This window comes from Lampetra planeri, chromosome 52, assembly GCF_965212315.1.
Source record: "Lampetra planeri chromosome 52, kcLamPlan1.2.h2, whole genome shotgun sequence".
In the NCBI taxonomy this organism is placed as follows: Eukaryota; Metazoa; Chordata; class Hyperoartia; order Petromyzontiformes; family Petromyzontidae; genus Lampetra; species Lampetra planeri.
This window is the reverse complement of record NC_136158.1, coordinates 2,557,832-2,571,866: the sequence shown is the minus strand read 5'-3', so window position 1 is coordinate 2,571,866 and position 14,035 is coordinate 2,557,832. Positions and strand designations below refer to the sequence as shown.

General features: G+C 45.6%; 1 protein-coding gene across 2 annotated transcripts; it reads left to right on the top strand.

Annotated features, from left to right (window-relative positions):
* The first annotated feature begins 115 nt into the window (after positions 1-115).
* On the top strand, positions 116-11,842 carry LOC144734672 (uncharacterized). 2 transcript variants are annotated; one of them, XM_078616963.1, is made up of 10 exons: positions 116-305; positions 1,446-1,694; positions 3,423-3,494; positions 4,629-4,664; positions 5,068-5,103; positions 5,973-6,026; positions 6,926-6,955; positions 7,963-8,031; positions 8,949-9,044; positions 10,525-11,842. In XM_078616963.1, exons 2-10 carry the CDS (start codon positions 1,493-1,495, stop codon positions 10,737-10,739), a joined length of 810 nt encoding a protein of 269 aa, XP_078473089.1. In that variant the 5' UTR covers positions 116-305; positions 1,446-1,492; the 3' UTR covers positions 10,740-11,842. The 2 variants fall into 2 exon arrangements, with proteins under 2 accessions (XP_078473089.1, XP_078473090.1); XM_078616964.1 differs by lacking the exon at positions 116-305 and having other exon boundaries at positions 1,187-1,694.
* Positions 11,843-14,035: the final 2,193 nt, after the last annotated feature.

Sequence of the window (14,035 nt, the reverse complement as noted above, 5' to 3'; positions counted from 1 at the left end):
CTCGGCTCTACGTCACCGGAGGAGATGGGACACTGTTGAATGACGTCACTGAGTTTTTTGTTTTTTGTTATGACGCGCACGGTGACGTCGGTCATAAATTAGCGTCAGATTTGGAGGCGGGAACGCACGAGGCTAAATCGCGAGCGGCCGTAAACATTTTAACGATTTTAATCGACGCGCAGATCATTAATTACAACAAAAACAACCGTTGGAGATCGTCTTGCGACATTTTTTGTGTGCCACGATTACAAGAAAGACGACCACTTAAAAAAAGATACAAAAATTTATTCCCCTCACGCGTTAAGGTAAGCGCATGGCTAAACTCATATACTTGTACACGTATTCTTGGTTCTTTCGGTAAAGTCACGAAGAAGGGAAATAATAAAATAATACGAATATTAAACAATAAAAATTCTCACTACGTTTCGACTGATGATTGCTTGTGTTGCCGATGATTGCTTGTGTTGCAGTCGAAACGTCGTGAGAATTTGTATTGTTTTATATTTGTATTATTGTATTATTTCCCTTCTACGTGACTTTACCGAAAGAACCAAGAATATAGATGGACTCGTCCATCTGAACAACTGCCAAGTCGCTGTCCGTGGTGCTGACGTTAAGAAAACAATGCCACTTCAAATGTTCTTGCTGTGGATTTCACACCTGATGACGATTGCCTGTGTTGCAATCGAAACGTCGTGAGAATTTTATTGTTTTACATTTTTATTATTTATTGTTTCCCTTCTACGTGACCTTACCGAAAGAACCAAACATATAGAATTGTTATAACAATACTCCTACAACATCAGAGTGCATCGCCACATTAAATACGCACTACAATGACAATAGTTTAAAGTGATTTGAAGCATGTTTTATTTTAAAAATGGAAATATGGTTTGGGGGGGGGGGTCGGCCGAGCTTTGTGACGTCATATTTGAGGGGGGGGGGTAAAAAATCGTCCACAATCGCGTGACGTCATTTATGGACGGCCCCTTCTGCCGTCGTAATCTTTGTGAATGTTGGTTGTGTTTAGTGGTTGATGCCTGGTGGATAATGTGTTCCTTTTCGATTTAAAGCTTTCGTGACTGCAGGGATTCATCTTCTTGGTTTTTTCGGTAAAGTCACGTAATATATGTTTAATATGTTTTATTTTTATTATTTTATTACTTCCCTTCTACGTGACTTTACCGAAAAAACCAAGAAGATGAATGTGTTCCTTGTTTGGGGTGGCTGTGTTAAGTGGCAATTGCGTATTGTAGCGGTAATTGTGTTGAGTAAAGTGGTTGTGTATTGCGTTCAGTGGTAAGTTTGCGTAAAGTCGCTGGTGGTTGTTTAGTGGTAATGTGGTTCCGTATTGCTGATTGTGGTTTCAGTGGTTACATTTTTGTTCCAATTATGTTTACTGTTTCGGGCACCAGAGAGCCAATGCTGTGTGTGGTTGTGTTTAGGAGAGGTGGTTGTGTCGCTGCTGTTGGGTCTCACTTCTTGCTCCACGATGTTTCCCGGGACCCTGCCAATGCTGCTGCTTCTGCTGCTCTGGCCCGTGAGCCCAGTGCTCAGCTGCCTGCGCTGCTCACCGATCTTTGAGACCGTGCGGACACAGCTCAAGGTGCCAATCCAAGGCTTGAGCGCGGAGCAGATGCAACAAGTTGATAACGTCATCATGGAGATTGGCAGCAAAGAGGCCCCCTTTCTGTGTAAGTGGAAACTCATTTTCTTCTTGGCTCTTTCGGTAAAGTCACGTAGAATGGAAATAATAAAATAATAACAATAAAACATCATAAAATAATTCTCACGACGTTTCGGCCACAACGCAAGTAGCCGTCCTCAGGTGGAGAACAGGTCTGTCGAGGAGACAGAGTCTGAAAAGGAAACTCATTTCTTTAAAACTGCTTTTTGTGTTTAGATTGTTGTCCTTCCCCTGCACTTCCGATTAGCATGGTTGGCTATGTACATTGCGAAAGAAGTTCAACATACATACAGGTGGCACTGTAAAATCCCTACTCTCATTCCCCACTTTTAAACCCCTCTGTCAATCCCATTTCTCAAACCACTCGATCAACCCCCACTCTATTTCAGCTCTCAATCCCAGCTCTCAACCCCCTCTGTCACTCCTCACTATCTTTCTATCTCTGCTCTCAAACCCCTATGTCAATCTCTGCTCTCAATCACCACACTCAATCCTGAACTGAACAGGCGACACGAAACTGAGAAGGTGACATTTTGCAATTGGGAGGAGCTCACCGTCCAGTTAAACACGAACATCGCACCTAACCCTTGATAACTAACCAATAATTGACGAGTACTAGCCCGCCATTGAGCACTAACCAACTAGCCAATCAGCCAGTAGTACGAGCCATTGTTACCTTTTGTTCACCTTACAGTTTTGGATTTCTGACATTTGAAAGTGACAGAATGAAAACGGATGACATTAATTCCTCATACCATATAGGAATTAACAGATGTATCTATGACTTATACTGCATGGTCTAAAAATGAAACGTTTAAATTTCGATTTAAAGCTTTCGTGACTGCAGGGATTCATCTTCTTGGTTCTTTTGGTAAAGTTACGTAGAAGGGAAATAATAAAATAATAATAAATAATAAATTATTAAATTATTCTCACGACGTTTCGGCCACAACGCAAGCAGCCGTCCTCAGGTGAAGAACAGGTCTGTCAGACGCTGTCTTTCCGACAGACCTGTTCTTCACCTGAGGACGGCTGCTTGCGTTGTGGCCGAAACGTCGTGAGAATTATTTTATTATGTTTTATTTTTATTATTTCCCTTCTACGTGACTTTACCGAAAGAACCAAGAAAATGAAACGTTTGTCCTGTTTTGGAGTGGTATACAAATTTTAAAAGGAAGTTTACATGTGTATATATGTTAATCCTATCGATTTTTCAAAAATTTTGCTCAAACATACAACACTTACTAAAGTCAACAACGCTTAGTGAAGCCTTGAGTGATTGGTGAAAGTGAACTTCCAATCAGGAGCCAACTCCTTGACAAATGTATGTATTGAGCATGTGAATTCGAGACCGGCACGTGTGGAGTTGGATCTCGTAAAACCCAACACATTCGTCCATAACGGTGTTGCCTTTAAAGGAAAAATAGATAACGGGCAACTTTTCGGGCAATAGCCATTCTTCAAGGGACATAATTCACTGTCTCTGGGGTGGGCCCGGGTGCTGACGAGGAGCACTGTGTGAATACCGGTAAATTTCCCCCACCTCATCAAATGTTTATTTTGCTGAAGATGTGAACCTGGTGCTATGTGTGTATGTATGTTGAACTTCTTCCGCACCGTACGTAGCCAACCGTGGTAATTGGAGGTGCGGAAGTCAAAGGTAGTGTTGCTGATACTTTCATGCTACTGTCAGTGGTGGCAGTTGATGGTACGATCGATTTTTGTGTCTTCACAGTCGATTTTGACGACGTGGCGCCGATTTACATGAAGAAGGTTGTCGATATCATTGACTCTATGAAGCCAAAGGGTGAATGTTATGCACTCACCACACTTACCACCAAAACAACATCACAGCATGCCCTCACCACCACACCACATTCACAACCACACCACCACAACCACACTCGCTCAGCACCACACATATAAATCTGTTTCTTAGTCTTACTGCTAATGCTCATTGCACGGACATGATAGTCCATGGACCAGAAAATAAATTGGTACCACCTCAGTTTGCAACATTTGAGTCGGTACCAATTTAGGTATGCGGCTGATACAAGTGAATAATCTGATAACCCCTCTTATTTCGCATTGGGGATCTTATCATTCACTGTTATTGGCCACAGAGAAATTGAAACCAGTAAATGTATGCCACCTCAGGTGGTACTGACAAAGTGATTTATCCGGTTCTGGGCTCATAAACTCTGAGGATTGTGACTTTTCCCAAGGCGAGCTCAGTCACTCCGTCACTACTCTCCCCAGACACACACACATACAGTGTCATGGCACTCAACATCTGAGCACAGGATAGACTTCCCCCCACCTCCTTGGGGCCATATGTAACACCAGTGGTGGTTGACTTCAGAGTTCACCCGTTTGGTGAACGCCGGTTATGATTTGGTATGGAGACTGTCCGCAGTGGCTGGAGTGGACAGCAAACATGAGTTCAATTAAGCAATGGGCGTCACAATCTTTCTTCATGAACACAAATTAGTTGGTGATGCTGCTGCGTTGGCAGCGGTGCACAAGCACAAATGACACCATCATAAACTCAACACATTCGTCAATAAAACCGTGGCCTTAAAATGAATATTAGATAATAGGTTTTGTTTCGGGTAATGGCAGAATGAATGACAGACGATAGCAGATCGTGTCATACACATTGTGTTTAGTGTTTCACATTCGTTTAAAGTTTGTGAAGCCTTAACTGAGTCGTGACCCCTCCCCCCACTTTTAAATGAAGGTCACGCTGCAGGGTTGCCCCTCCACCACTTACCCCTTTCACCTCCCTCCCCTCCTGGTCTCACGCCACTGCTAATCTCACGCCACACCACTGGGTGAACTCGCGCATTTCACGGTCTGAGAGTTGCGCTGCGAATGCAATTAGCATTGGAGTTTGTGTACATTGCCTAATCTGTCATTGTGTCTTTCTCTTTCTCTCCAGGATTATTTGACAGCCTCAAATCAATGAAGATTCCAGGTAAAACTTGAACTTGTACAAGTAGCGTTATTGAGAAGGTGGTGCAGCAATGTGTAGACTAATATCACCTGTTCCTTCTGCGTAAATGTTGCTCCCTCACATGCATGTGTTTTATCAAACATACATAGTGTTTAGTTGTTCAATTATTTGTTTAACGTTTGCTCAGCGTCGAGGTTGGTGTGCCACCTTTAAATAAGGTCACGCTATGGGGTTGCCCCGCCACCACTAGACCCTTTCACCTCCCTCTCCCCCTGGTCTCACACCACTGCTGGTCAATCTCACGCCACACCACTGGGAGAACTCACGCATTGCGCGGTCTGTTGAAACAGTTGAAGTAGCATTGGGGCCGATGCACATTGTCTCATCAGTCGTTGTCGTTGTCTCTCTCTCTCTCTGTCTACAGGAATGTTGGGTGGCAAAAGCGACGTCGATGTTCCAGGTAATACTTTAACTTTTCTAAGTAGCATAATTAGCATAGCTGTGGTAGGAATACTGTTTCATATTTATCCATGCAGTCAGATTCTGGAAGTAACGGATGAATTCCAATTTCATGTAGTGGCGTGTTTCACTGGGTGCGGGAAGGATACCGTACCCAGAGAAAAATCACGTGCGGGGGGATAACACCAAAAGGCCAGCACACACTCAAAACTCACTTATTTTCCCGAGCTCACCCCACGACCCCTTATTCTCCCCCTCATAACCCCCTCCGTTACTTTTCCCTCTTCATATTCTCATAATGCTTTCACTCATTCCCCGTTCATTCAATCCATTCATCATCATTTACCGTCATCACTTTCGCTGTTCCCGAATTCATGCATCATCACAGATTTTCCCCTCATTGCTTCCTCTCATCTATTTCATTCACCTCATCGCCACCGTTACATTCATGTGTACGATTGTTAATTCTGTGCAAAGCGCCTTGGATGAGGAGCTATATACCTTCTTTTAAGATGAGATAATATGAACCCACTAGATGCAGAGCCAGCCGGGTTGGGTGAAAAGTCCACGTGATCCAACCAACCCTTGCCTCCAAATTCTGGATTGCAGACGTGCGGCACCGGATCCGATTGACAGCTCGAGAAATTGTAACGGTAGTCAAAGTGTGGTTAAGTTATCTGAGCTGAATAATCCTACTGTTATAGCATAATAATTGTAAAATGAGAAACTCATTCAATAAGCGGTCCATAATAACTCATCATTACATACATTTTAAGGGTAATACCGATGAATGTGTTGATAGCTTTAGCGATGGCGATTGTGGTAATGGTGTTGATGGTACAGATATTGATGGTGTTCTTGTTTCCTCAGATGTGCTGAGGAAGTTAATCACTCTCGGAAGAGAATACGACGAAGTGATCCAACGTGAGTGAGAGTGAAGCTGGGATTTAGAGACTGAAGCCAAACGCGTGTTTCCCATGTCCAGTGTTTAGCCGCAGGGCTGGTCCTGGATCGGCATCGTAGCCGCACTTTATTTAGTTTTTCTTTTGTCATGTTGGTGACCCAGGTCACTCGTGAAAATAAGACTCCTAGATTTGAAGCTTTCGTGACTGCAAGGATTCATACTCTGGTTTTTTCGGTAAAGTCACGTAGGTAAAAAATAAAATAAGTGAAAGCAACTAAATTAAATCACGACGTTCCGGGCGCAACACAAGCGTCCTTCTTCAGGTGGGGACAACGTAGCGAAAGCACAACCGCTTAAGTGTGTTTTAATTTAGTTGTTATATTTTATTAGATTTTTTACCTACGTGACTTTACCGAAAAAAACAAATACGACTCATCTCGGTCTCTGGAGTTCCCACCCGGTGACACAAAATCAACTTGAAACTGGAGACTTGGTCATCGTGACCCAACAACATTCTCCCCAATCCTTTTCCCCCACCTGTGCTTACCGAGCCAAGTTCATTGGGACTGCGATTGTTAAAATGTTTAGTTAAACAATCATTTTCAAACTTGGTGAGCACGGTTGAGACACTGGGTTTGATTCTCGGCAATGAATTTAATGATGATCCCGCTGAGTGCTCCACGAATGGGTATTGAGCAGCCAAACATTTAACAAAGAAAAATGTGAGGTTAGACATTCATCATCATCAGCAGCCAAGTTAATTCCACTGCTGGATGAAGGCCTCCCCAGTCACCGTCTGTCACGGTTCTGCGATGTAACAATCCAACCTAGCGCCTGCACACGATCTGAATTAATCAGGTGCCATGATCATTGCTTAATTGTTCATTCGTGAGCATTGCTCTTGTTTGTTTATCCACAGAGCTTGCAGAGGCGCCGTGCGAAAACTGTGGTGAGCGGTCACACACCCCAAATGACACACAGGAACTATGCGCACATACACAGCACGTTCATTCATTCTACACCCGATTCGTTCTGAACAAACTCCTACAGAGCTAGTGATGCCACATCTTTTCATGTGCTGGTTAAAAACAAAGATAAAAACTGCAACTCATCCTGCCCATCGCCAGAGACTTTGCTGCGAGAGTATCGCCTTCCCAAATTGTACGTTGTCATCACGTTCGTCGCTGAAAGCCAGATAATGGCCTTGCCTTCCTGGAGCAAACTTAAACAGTCTCGTCCTTCTGTTATTCTCTCTCTCCCAGCAAAGAGATTAAAAAACCCACCACTCACAAAGCCACACATGTAACCACAATGCCCATTCATCACCACACAAAAAGATCCCCCCATAGCCTTTAACAGACTTTTGGGGCACGTGCTGTTCGTGAACACCTGTTCAGGCTGGCACGGTACACAAAGTGGTGAGCGACCAGCGGCACTGCACCAGTTACTCATTTAAGGCTGAGCAGTTGTATGGGAAGCCCGGGACCGGTTCATATATTTATCACAAATGGTTGGCTGTGAGCAGGATAATCCAACTTGGGTCACTGGGTTCGTAGTTCAGTGTGCTTACCACGACATACCACTGCCCATATGTAACAAAGACAAAGAGCCTCAGTATAGCCTTAACAGATTTTTGGGGCAAGTGATGTTAGTGAGCACCCTATCAAGGCCGGCACGGTACACGAGAGGGTGGGTGGCCAGCGCCTTTGGCTAACCAGTGGTGATGTTTACACATTGCACCAGGTTCTCATTTTAAGCTGAGTCGACCTAGGGGAGGTCCGGGACCAGTATAGATAATTATCAACACTTGAACTCAGGCAGCCAGGTTAGTAGTGCAGCGCACTAACCACTACACTACCACTCTCCATATGTAACGACATATACACACATACAGGCACGCACACACATAGACCTCCTCTGCTAATGATGTTCATGGTGATGTTTTTGTTGATGCAGATAGGAAATCAGTGCCGGCAGTGAAATGCGGCACATGTGAACGGGTGGTCATCAAATGCTCCGCATGTAGTAAGAATAACATCCCATCACCAAACTACACCACACTGACACATCCCGCATATGCCCCCACCACACTCATACTCTACAACTATTCACATTACCTACTAGAAAACCACCACCAACATCCCATCATGCACTTGCGCACTTGACTGCCCAAACTCCATCATAAACACCACCCTTTTCTAGGTGGAATATCACACAAGGCAGCCACACTACACGAGCGTTATATGTAACACACAAACCACATATCACACACAGACAACGCCACACACCTCACCACAAACGCTGAATCACCACATTTACTCCCTTTACATATTTACATACAAATGCCGGTGGCAATCTTGTTTTTCAATTGCAATTTAAATTTCTATGGACATAAAGCAGTGGAACAAAAATGGTCGAACCCAATTAACTGACTCTATTCATACTTTGAACTTGAAAGATCAGTACACATATAATCCTGTGGTACAAATTTGCCGAATTTAAATAACCCCGCAAATTGCTCAATTGTGATAAGACGTAGCAGCCATCGCCCACGACTGCGAAAAAACTTGGCAGGACCCTCCTGAAAACGAGTCACCAGCCTCAGTGAGGTTCATTTTGGTTAAACAAGTGTCGTAATAAATAATAATCTGAACATTTCGTATACTGTCAGTTAAAATGTTGCGATTAAGGCGAGCACAGAATGGCCTGCTGTTGCAACCACAGGATACCATTTTTTATTCACTCTACGGGTCTCACTTATGTGATGTGGTGTGCTATGACGTGTTGCAGTGTGTTGGCATGCTTTGCTGCGGTGTGATGATGCATACTATGACACGTAGTCTTTTAGTATTCTATTACACGTTTTGCACTGTGGGGTGTTGGAACGCTTGGACGTGCCATGTGTGGTGTGCATGCTATACTATGTTGCGGTGTGATGTTAGGTTTCCTCAACAGGATCCGTGGGAACCCTGACCTCCTCCGGCTATTGGGATGCAGTATGCTGGTGGTCATCCTCATCTTCATCATCGCCATTATCGGTGAGATAACAGGCCGGTAGGGCTACACGTCACTGGGCCATGGTACCCAGAACTGCACTCTGTCTAATGCCTAGGAAAGCTTGATGGATCAATGCCTCGGTGCTTGTCAGAGATCGGCGGTCGGTGGTGAAATATTTGGTCAGCCTGTGGTGCCCCAAACAAGACACTTCCCAGATTTTTATCCTGAAAAAACAGGGGGAATGCACTTAACTATGTACAGTAAAACCTTGGATTGCGAGCATAATTCGTTCCGGAAACGTGTTTGTAATCCAAAGCACTCGTATATCAAAGCACTCGTATATCAGTTGTGATCACGTGACGCTCGGCAGACAAAGCGTATACATGTGCTACTCGTATTGCAAGACCTCACTCGTTTATCAAATTAATATTTATTTAAAAATGTTGCTCGTCTTGCAAAACACTCGCAGACCAAGTTACTCGCAATCCAAGGTTTTACTGTATTGAATAGCATGGGTCTCTATGTGAGTTGCTTATTCTCTATGTGAGTCTATGCTTCTCTCTCTATGCTCTGTGTCAGTCAATTGGTCTAAATGTTAGTATAAGCATCTCTAAACGAATAATCTGCCAGACCCAACTTAGGCTACAAATAATTCATTATTCAATATTGATTTATATTTGTGTTATATTTTAGATTTGTCATGTGACACATTTCTGTACTTTTTATTTATTTATTCGCAAAAGCATTTTTCGGTTGCTTTTGTACATGTTGATGACCCAGGCCACTTTTGCTATTGAGAATTATACTAGTCTCTTGAGTTCTCACCTGGTTAACAAATCAACTTAACTTGACTATGGCTGCTGGTACGAGTCCATGCGAGTGATGGTTACTGTAGTGATGTGTGCAGTCTATCGCATCGCCGCTCATTGCCCAACGCACACTTTTTTTCAGGATGTACAAATGTAATCCATTTCAGGTGCCATCACCTGGCTTTTCTAACTCAACACAGGCATTTATAACCTCGTATTCTCTGCTCTTAACCCTTTCCCATTCTGATGACGTATGCCATCAGTTTTTCTTCCAATTCCGCTTCGATGATGTACGATCCAATGACGTACGTGTACGTCACCGGAAGAAAAACTAGAATAAATAACTTTATCCGTACCGAGGCTCCCACAAGGCAATGCGTGAGGGCGTGTGGCACAGTTTGGTGCCAGCTATATTAGAGTGCGGTCGTGTTGCTACGGTTTTCTGCGGTGAGTACAATGTGTTTAAAAACAATGGCACTATGCCTCTCTAAATACAATTAAAGCTCACCGCTTTCGCATTCCAAGATTCGGCGGTGAAAGGGACACCCACCCTGCAGACATCTAGGAACGGGAAAGGGTTAAAATGCCATAGGAAAGTCGATGCAAGTGGTGCTTTAGTGATACGATGTGTGTAATAATGTCTCATGCCGTAGAGAGGGGCGAGTGGTGACACGGTGTGCATGATGATGTGGTGCGTGTGCGTGTATTGCAGTGACTTCATTTAAGAAGGAGGAAGATCCACAGAGTGTTATGCTGAGGGAGGTATTGAGTGGCAAGGAGTTCAAACCAGCTCTCCAGACTCATTCCAAGGAGAAAAAGAAAATAAGGAGTGGACAGAAAGAACCCTCCTCTAAACACCACTCACAAATCAAAAGTCCCAAAGCTGGAAAGACCAAACAAACCCCAGCTCACCCCACGACCCCTTGAAACTCCCCCTCATAACCACTACCATTCCTGTTCCCTTTTCGCTATATAAATTACGTTAACATAATAAGCAAACTAACACAACACCGCACGCAGCGATAGCCAACGCAAGCTTCACGCTCAACCCAGCACTGAACCTACAGCCAGTCGAACATTACTCTCATGCGGCCGAGTGGGTGGAAGAGTCCTACTTGATGGAGGCCTGGCCTTCGGAACCCACATGGGTGACGGAGTGCAGCAGCAAGGACGTTCAGGGTGAACGCCTCGTTCGGGGACCGGGCGTCGTGCCTCCTGCCTTTGGCATTCATCGGCGCCAACTGGCGTGCCACACGTCAGCCACGTCAAGTCATCGGACCGCTGTGGTCTGCGCTTCTCCGGCGGAGGAGTGGTGGGGCTGCACAGGACCTCTGCTTGGGCCCTCTGCTGGGTCCCTCTGCTGGGGCCCTCTGCACAGGCTCTCTCCTGGGGCCTTCTCCTGGAGCCGGAAGACCTCGGGCGTTGGCACTGCGATGCACAGGCTGCTCGGGCACCGAGTTGGGAGAGACATCACACGCACACTCAACACACACACACACCATCACCTCGGCAAACACCTAGGAATCTTAAGAGCGTTAGCCCCGGTATCAGATCCCCTCCGCTGAGTTTTTCACCCCTAGCCTGCGTAGCGAGCAAAAATTGTCTGGGTTTTCTCAAGAGGAGGGAAATTGGCAAAGATTTGATATGCAGGGAATGATACCGGCCGGATCCTATAATCAAAGGGGGGTGAGGCAGGATGGGGCCACCCATCCAGTAGCTGAGCCGGTGAAGGTTGTTGTGTATAAGTAAGGAACACAACTTTGTGCCGATAAAAGGCGTAGGGAATGCAGGTCTGTTTGCATTAGTAATTAGAGCATAATCAGACCTCAGCATGTATCTCTGGGCTCTCGCGAACTGACTCGTCTCTCCGCGTGACGGCTGCGAAGATACAGGCAGAGTGCGAGGCGTGAGCAGGTGCCGTAGCGTAAATACGCGGGAGATTTGTCCATTCCAACGTTGTGTCCTTCATGGGCGTCACTCCCGGAAACAGCGACTACTTTGTTAAGCCTGAATAAACTCGCAGAACGGTATTATTCCTTGTGCGGGTTCGGTGTGCGAGTGTGCGGAAGCGTGCTTGTCGCAGTTGTGGGGAGTGGTAGTGTGGCGGTTAGCGCGTAGCGTTATGAACCCAGCGACCCAAGTTCGGTAAACTACCCTGATTAAAGTACCCCTATCCCGAAGATCGAAACGCCACCCCCCGCCACAACCTGTAACAAATCTTATAGACAGTTTATAAATTCCGGTAATATTAATTAGTTTGTATGGGTGGTATTTAGGGAGTAGAAGTGGATGCGATTTGTCACCAGGGGTGGATGATTGGCTGGATGGTCCGCGGGACAAGACGTCTGAGAAACGCTGCATCAGATTAACACGGCTGGCTACGTACGGTGCGAAAGAAGTTCAACGTGCACGAGAGCAGTGGTTCTTAACCTGGTGTGCATGCACCCCCTGGGGGTGCGAGATGCCTTTTTTTCGAAGGTAAATCATTGCAAAAACAAATTGAGCACGGGAATGTAAGTTACAACTACTTTGTTTCATCAAACCCTGTGTTTATTTACATTGTTTTTTTTTAACGATTGCCGGTACCAAAGAGCTGGCAAGTCTGCTGTAGCGTTCTAGATTTGAAGCTTTCGTGACTGCAAGGATTCATATTCTTAGGTTTTTTCGGTAAAGTCACGTAGGTAAAACATTTAAGTAAATAAAAATAAAATAAAAATCACGACGTTTTGGAGGCAACACAAGCTTCCGTCTTCAGGTGGAACCGTCACAGCACGCTTGCTGTATCAAGTAAATGAGAAATTCCAAGAGACCCGACCTTCTATTGGTTGAGGGGGGAGGAGCCAGGGTAGGCCCCTGTATAGAAGTTTTTTTTATTATATCTGCTGTAACGGTTTAAAGCAGCGGCCTACAACCTTTTTGGCACCAGGGACCGGTTTCGTGGAAGACAATTGTTTCACGGACGGGGGGGCAGGGTTCATCATTGGGTCTTTCCCCCTTTTCAAAGAAGCTCTCCAGCGACGCTTGTTTTTTACTCATTGTGGCCAGGGTCAACTGTGTGGGCTTACCAAGACTGAGACAAGTGCGGTTGCACCCGATTCAAGAGTCGAATGGCTCACAGGGCTATACCTAATAAATGAACTTGAAGCAGAGGTCGCAACCGGGTACCCGATACCCGTACCCTACCTGATACCTGGCTACCCGTTTGCGACCCTGGTGCGGCCGTGTACGGGTAGGCCGTGAGTCACTGGTGAGTCACCGTTTGTCACTCATATCCCAACGTCTTGTCTCTTCTCACAATTCAAGTTCCTCGAATCAACCCACCCGCGCCTGCAACATGGCTTCATCCCAGAGGTCGCAATCGGGTACTCGTACCCGTACCCTACCCGTACCCGGCCGGGTAGGGTACGGGTACCCGATTGCCACTTGAAGTGGTAAATAATAAAATAATGGGCGAGTCATGCGCGGACTCACCGCTCTCACCTCCTGCTGTGCGGCCCGGTTTCTAACAGGCCACGGACCAACCGGTCTGCAGCCCGTGGGTCGGGGACCCCTGGTTTAAAGAACCACACTGCGTTGAGAGGCTGTCGCTCATAGCGCCGCCACGTGACCGGGGGTGGTGCAACTGAATTCCAGCGCTTCGATCCTCGCGAGGTCAATCGAAGACCCCCCCCCCCCGCCGTCTCTCCCCACCAAAAGGTCAGCCGACGTAGCGAGCCGAGTCCCTCTATGCTACCCCGGCGCTCGCTAACAGAAGGCAAGAATATACACTGTCGGATAATAAACAGCGCCACGGGTGCCCTCAATGCTAAACGCAGTACTTATACCGTTCGTTTACATAAAAAAAATTGAAATATAATTCAGGCGATTTTCGGAATATTTAGTTGAACACGTGAGCTTTCGCGACCAATATCATCCATAGTACAGGTGTTTTAGGTTAGATCGCGTAAATGTGTCGTTAAACCCACCACCACCCGACACGGATAATTCGTAAGGTTTGTCACGTGAACAGAACATGTCAATTCGTTTACGTGACAAACCTTACCAATTGGCCGTGTCGGGTGGTGGTGGGTTTAACGACCCACTTATATTTACGCGATCTAACCAAAAAAGAACAAAGAACCTGTATTATGGATCAGAATATGTATTTATACTGGGGGAATCCGATGAGCTGTAAAGCTCTTTTCCCACCGATGTTCAGCTTTTATCAATCCGCTGCTGGCTGG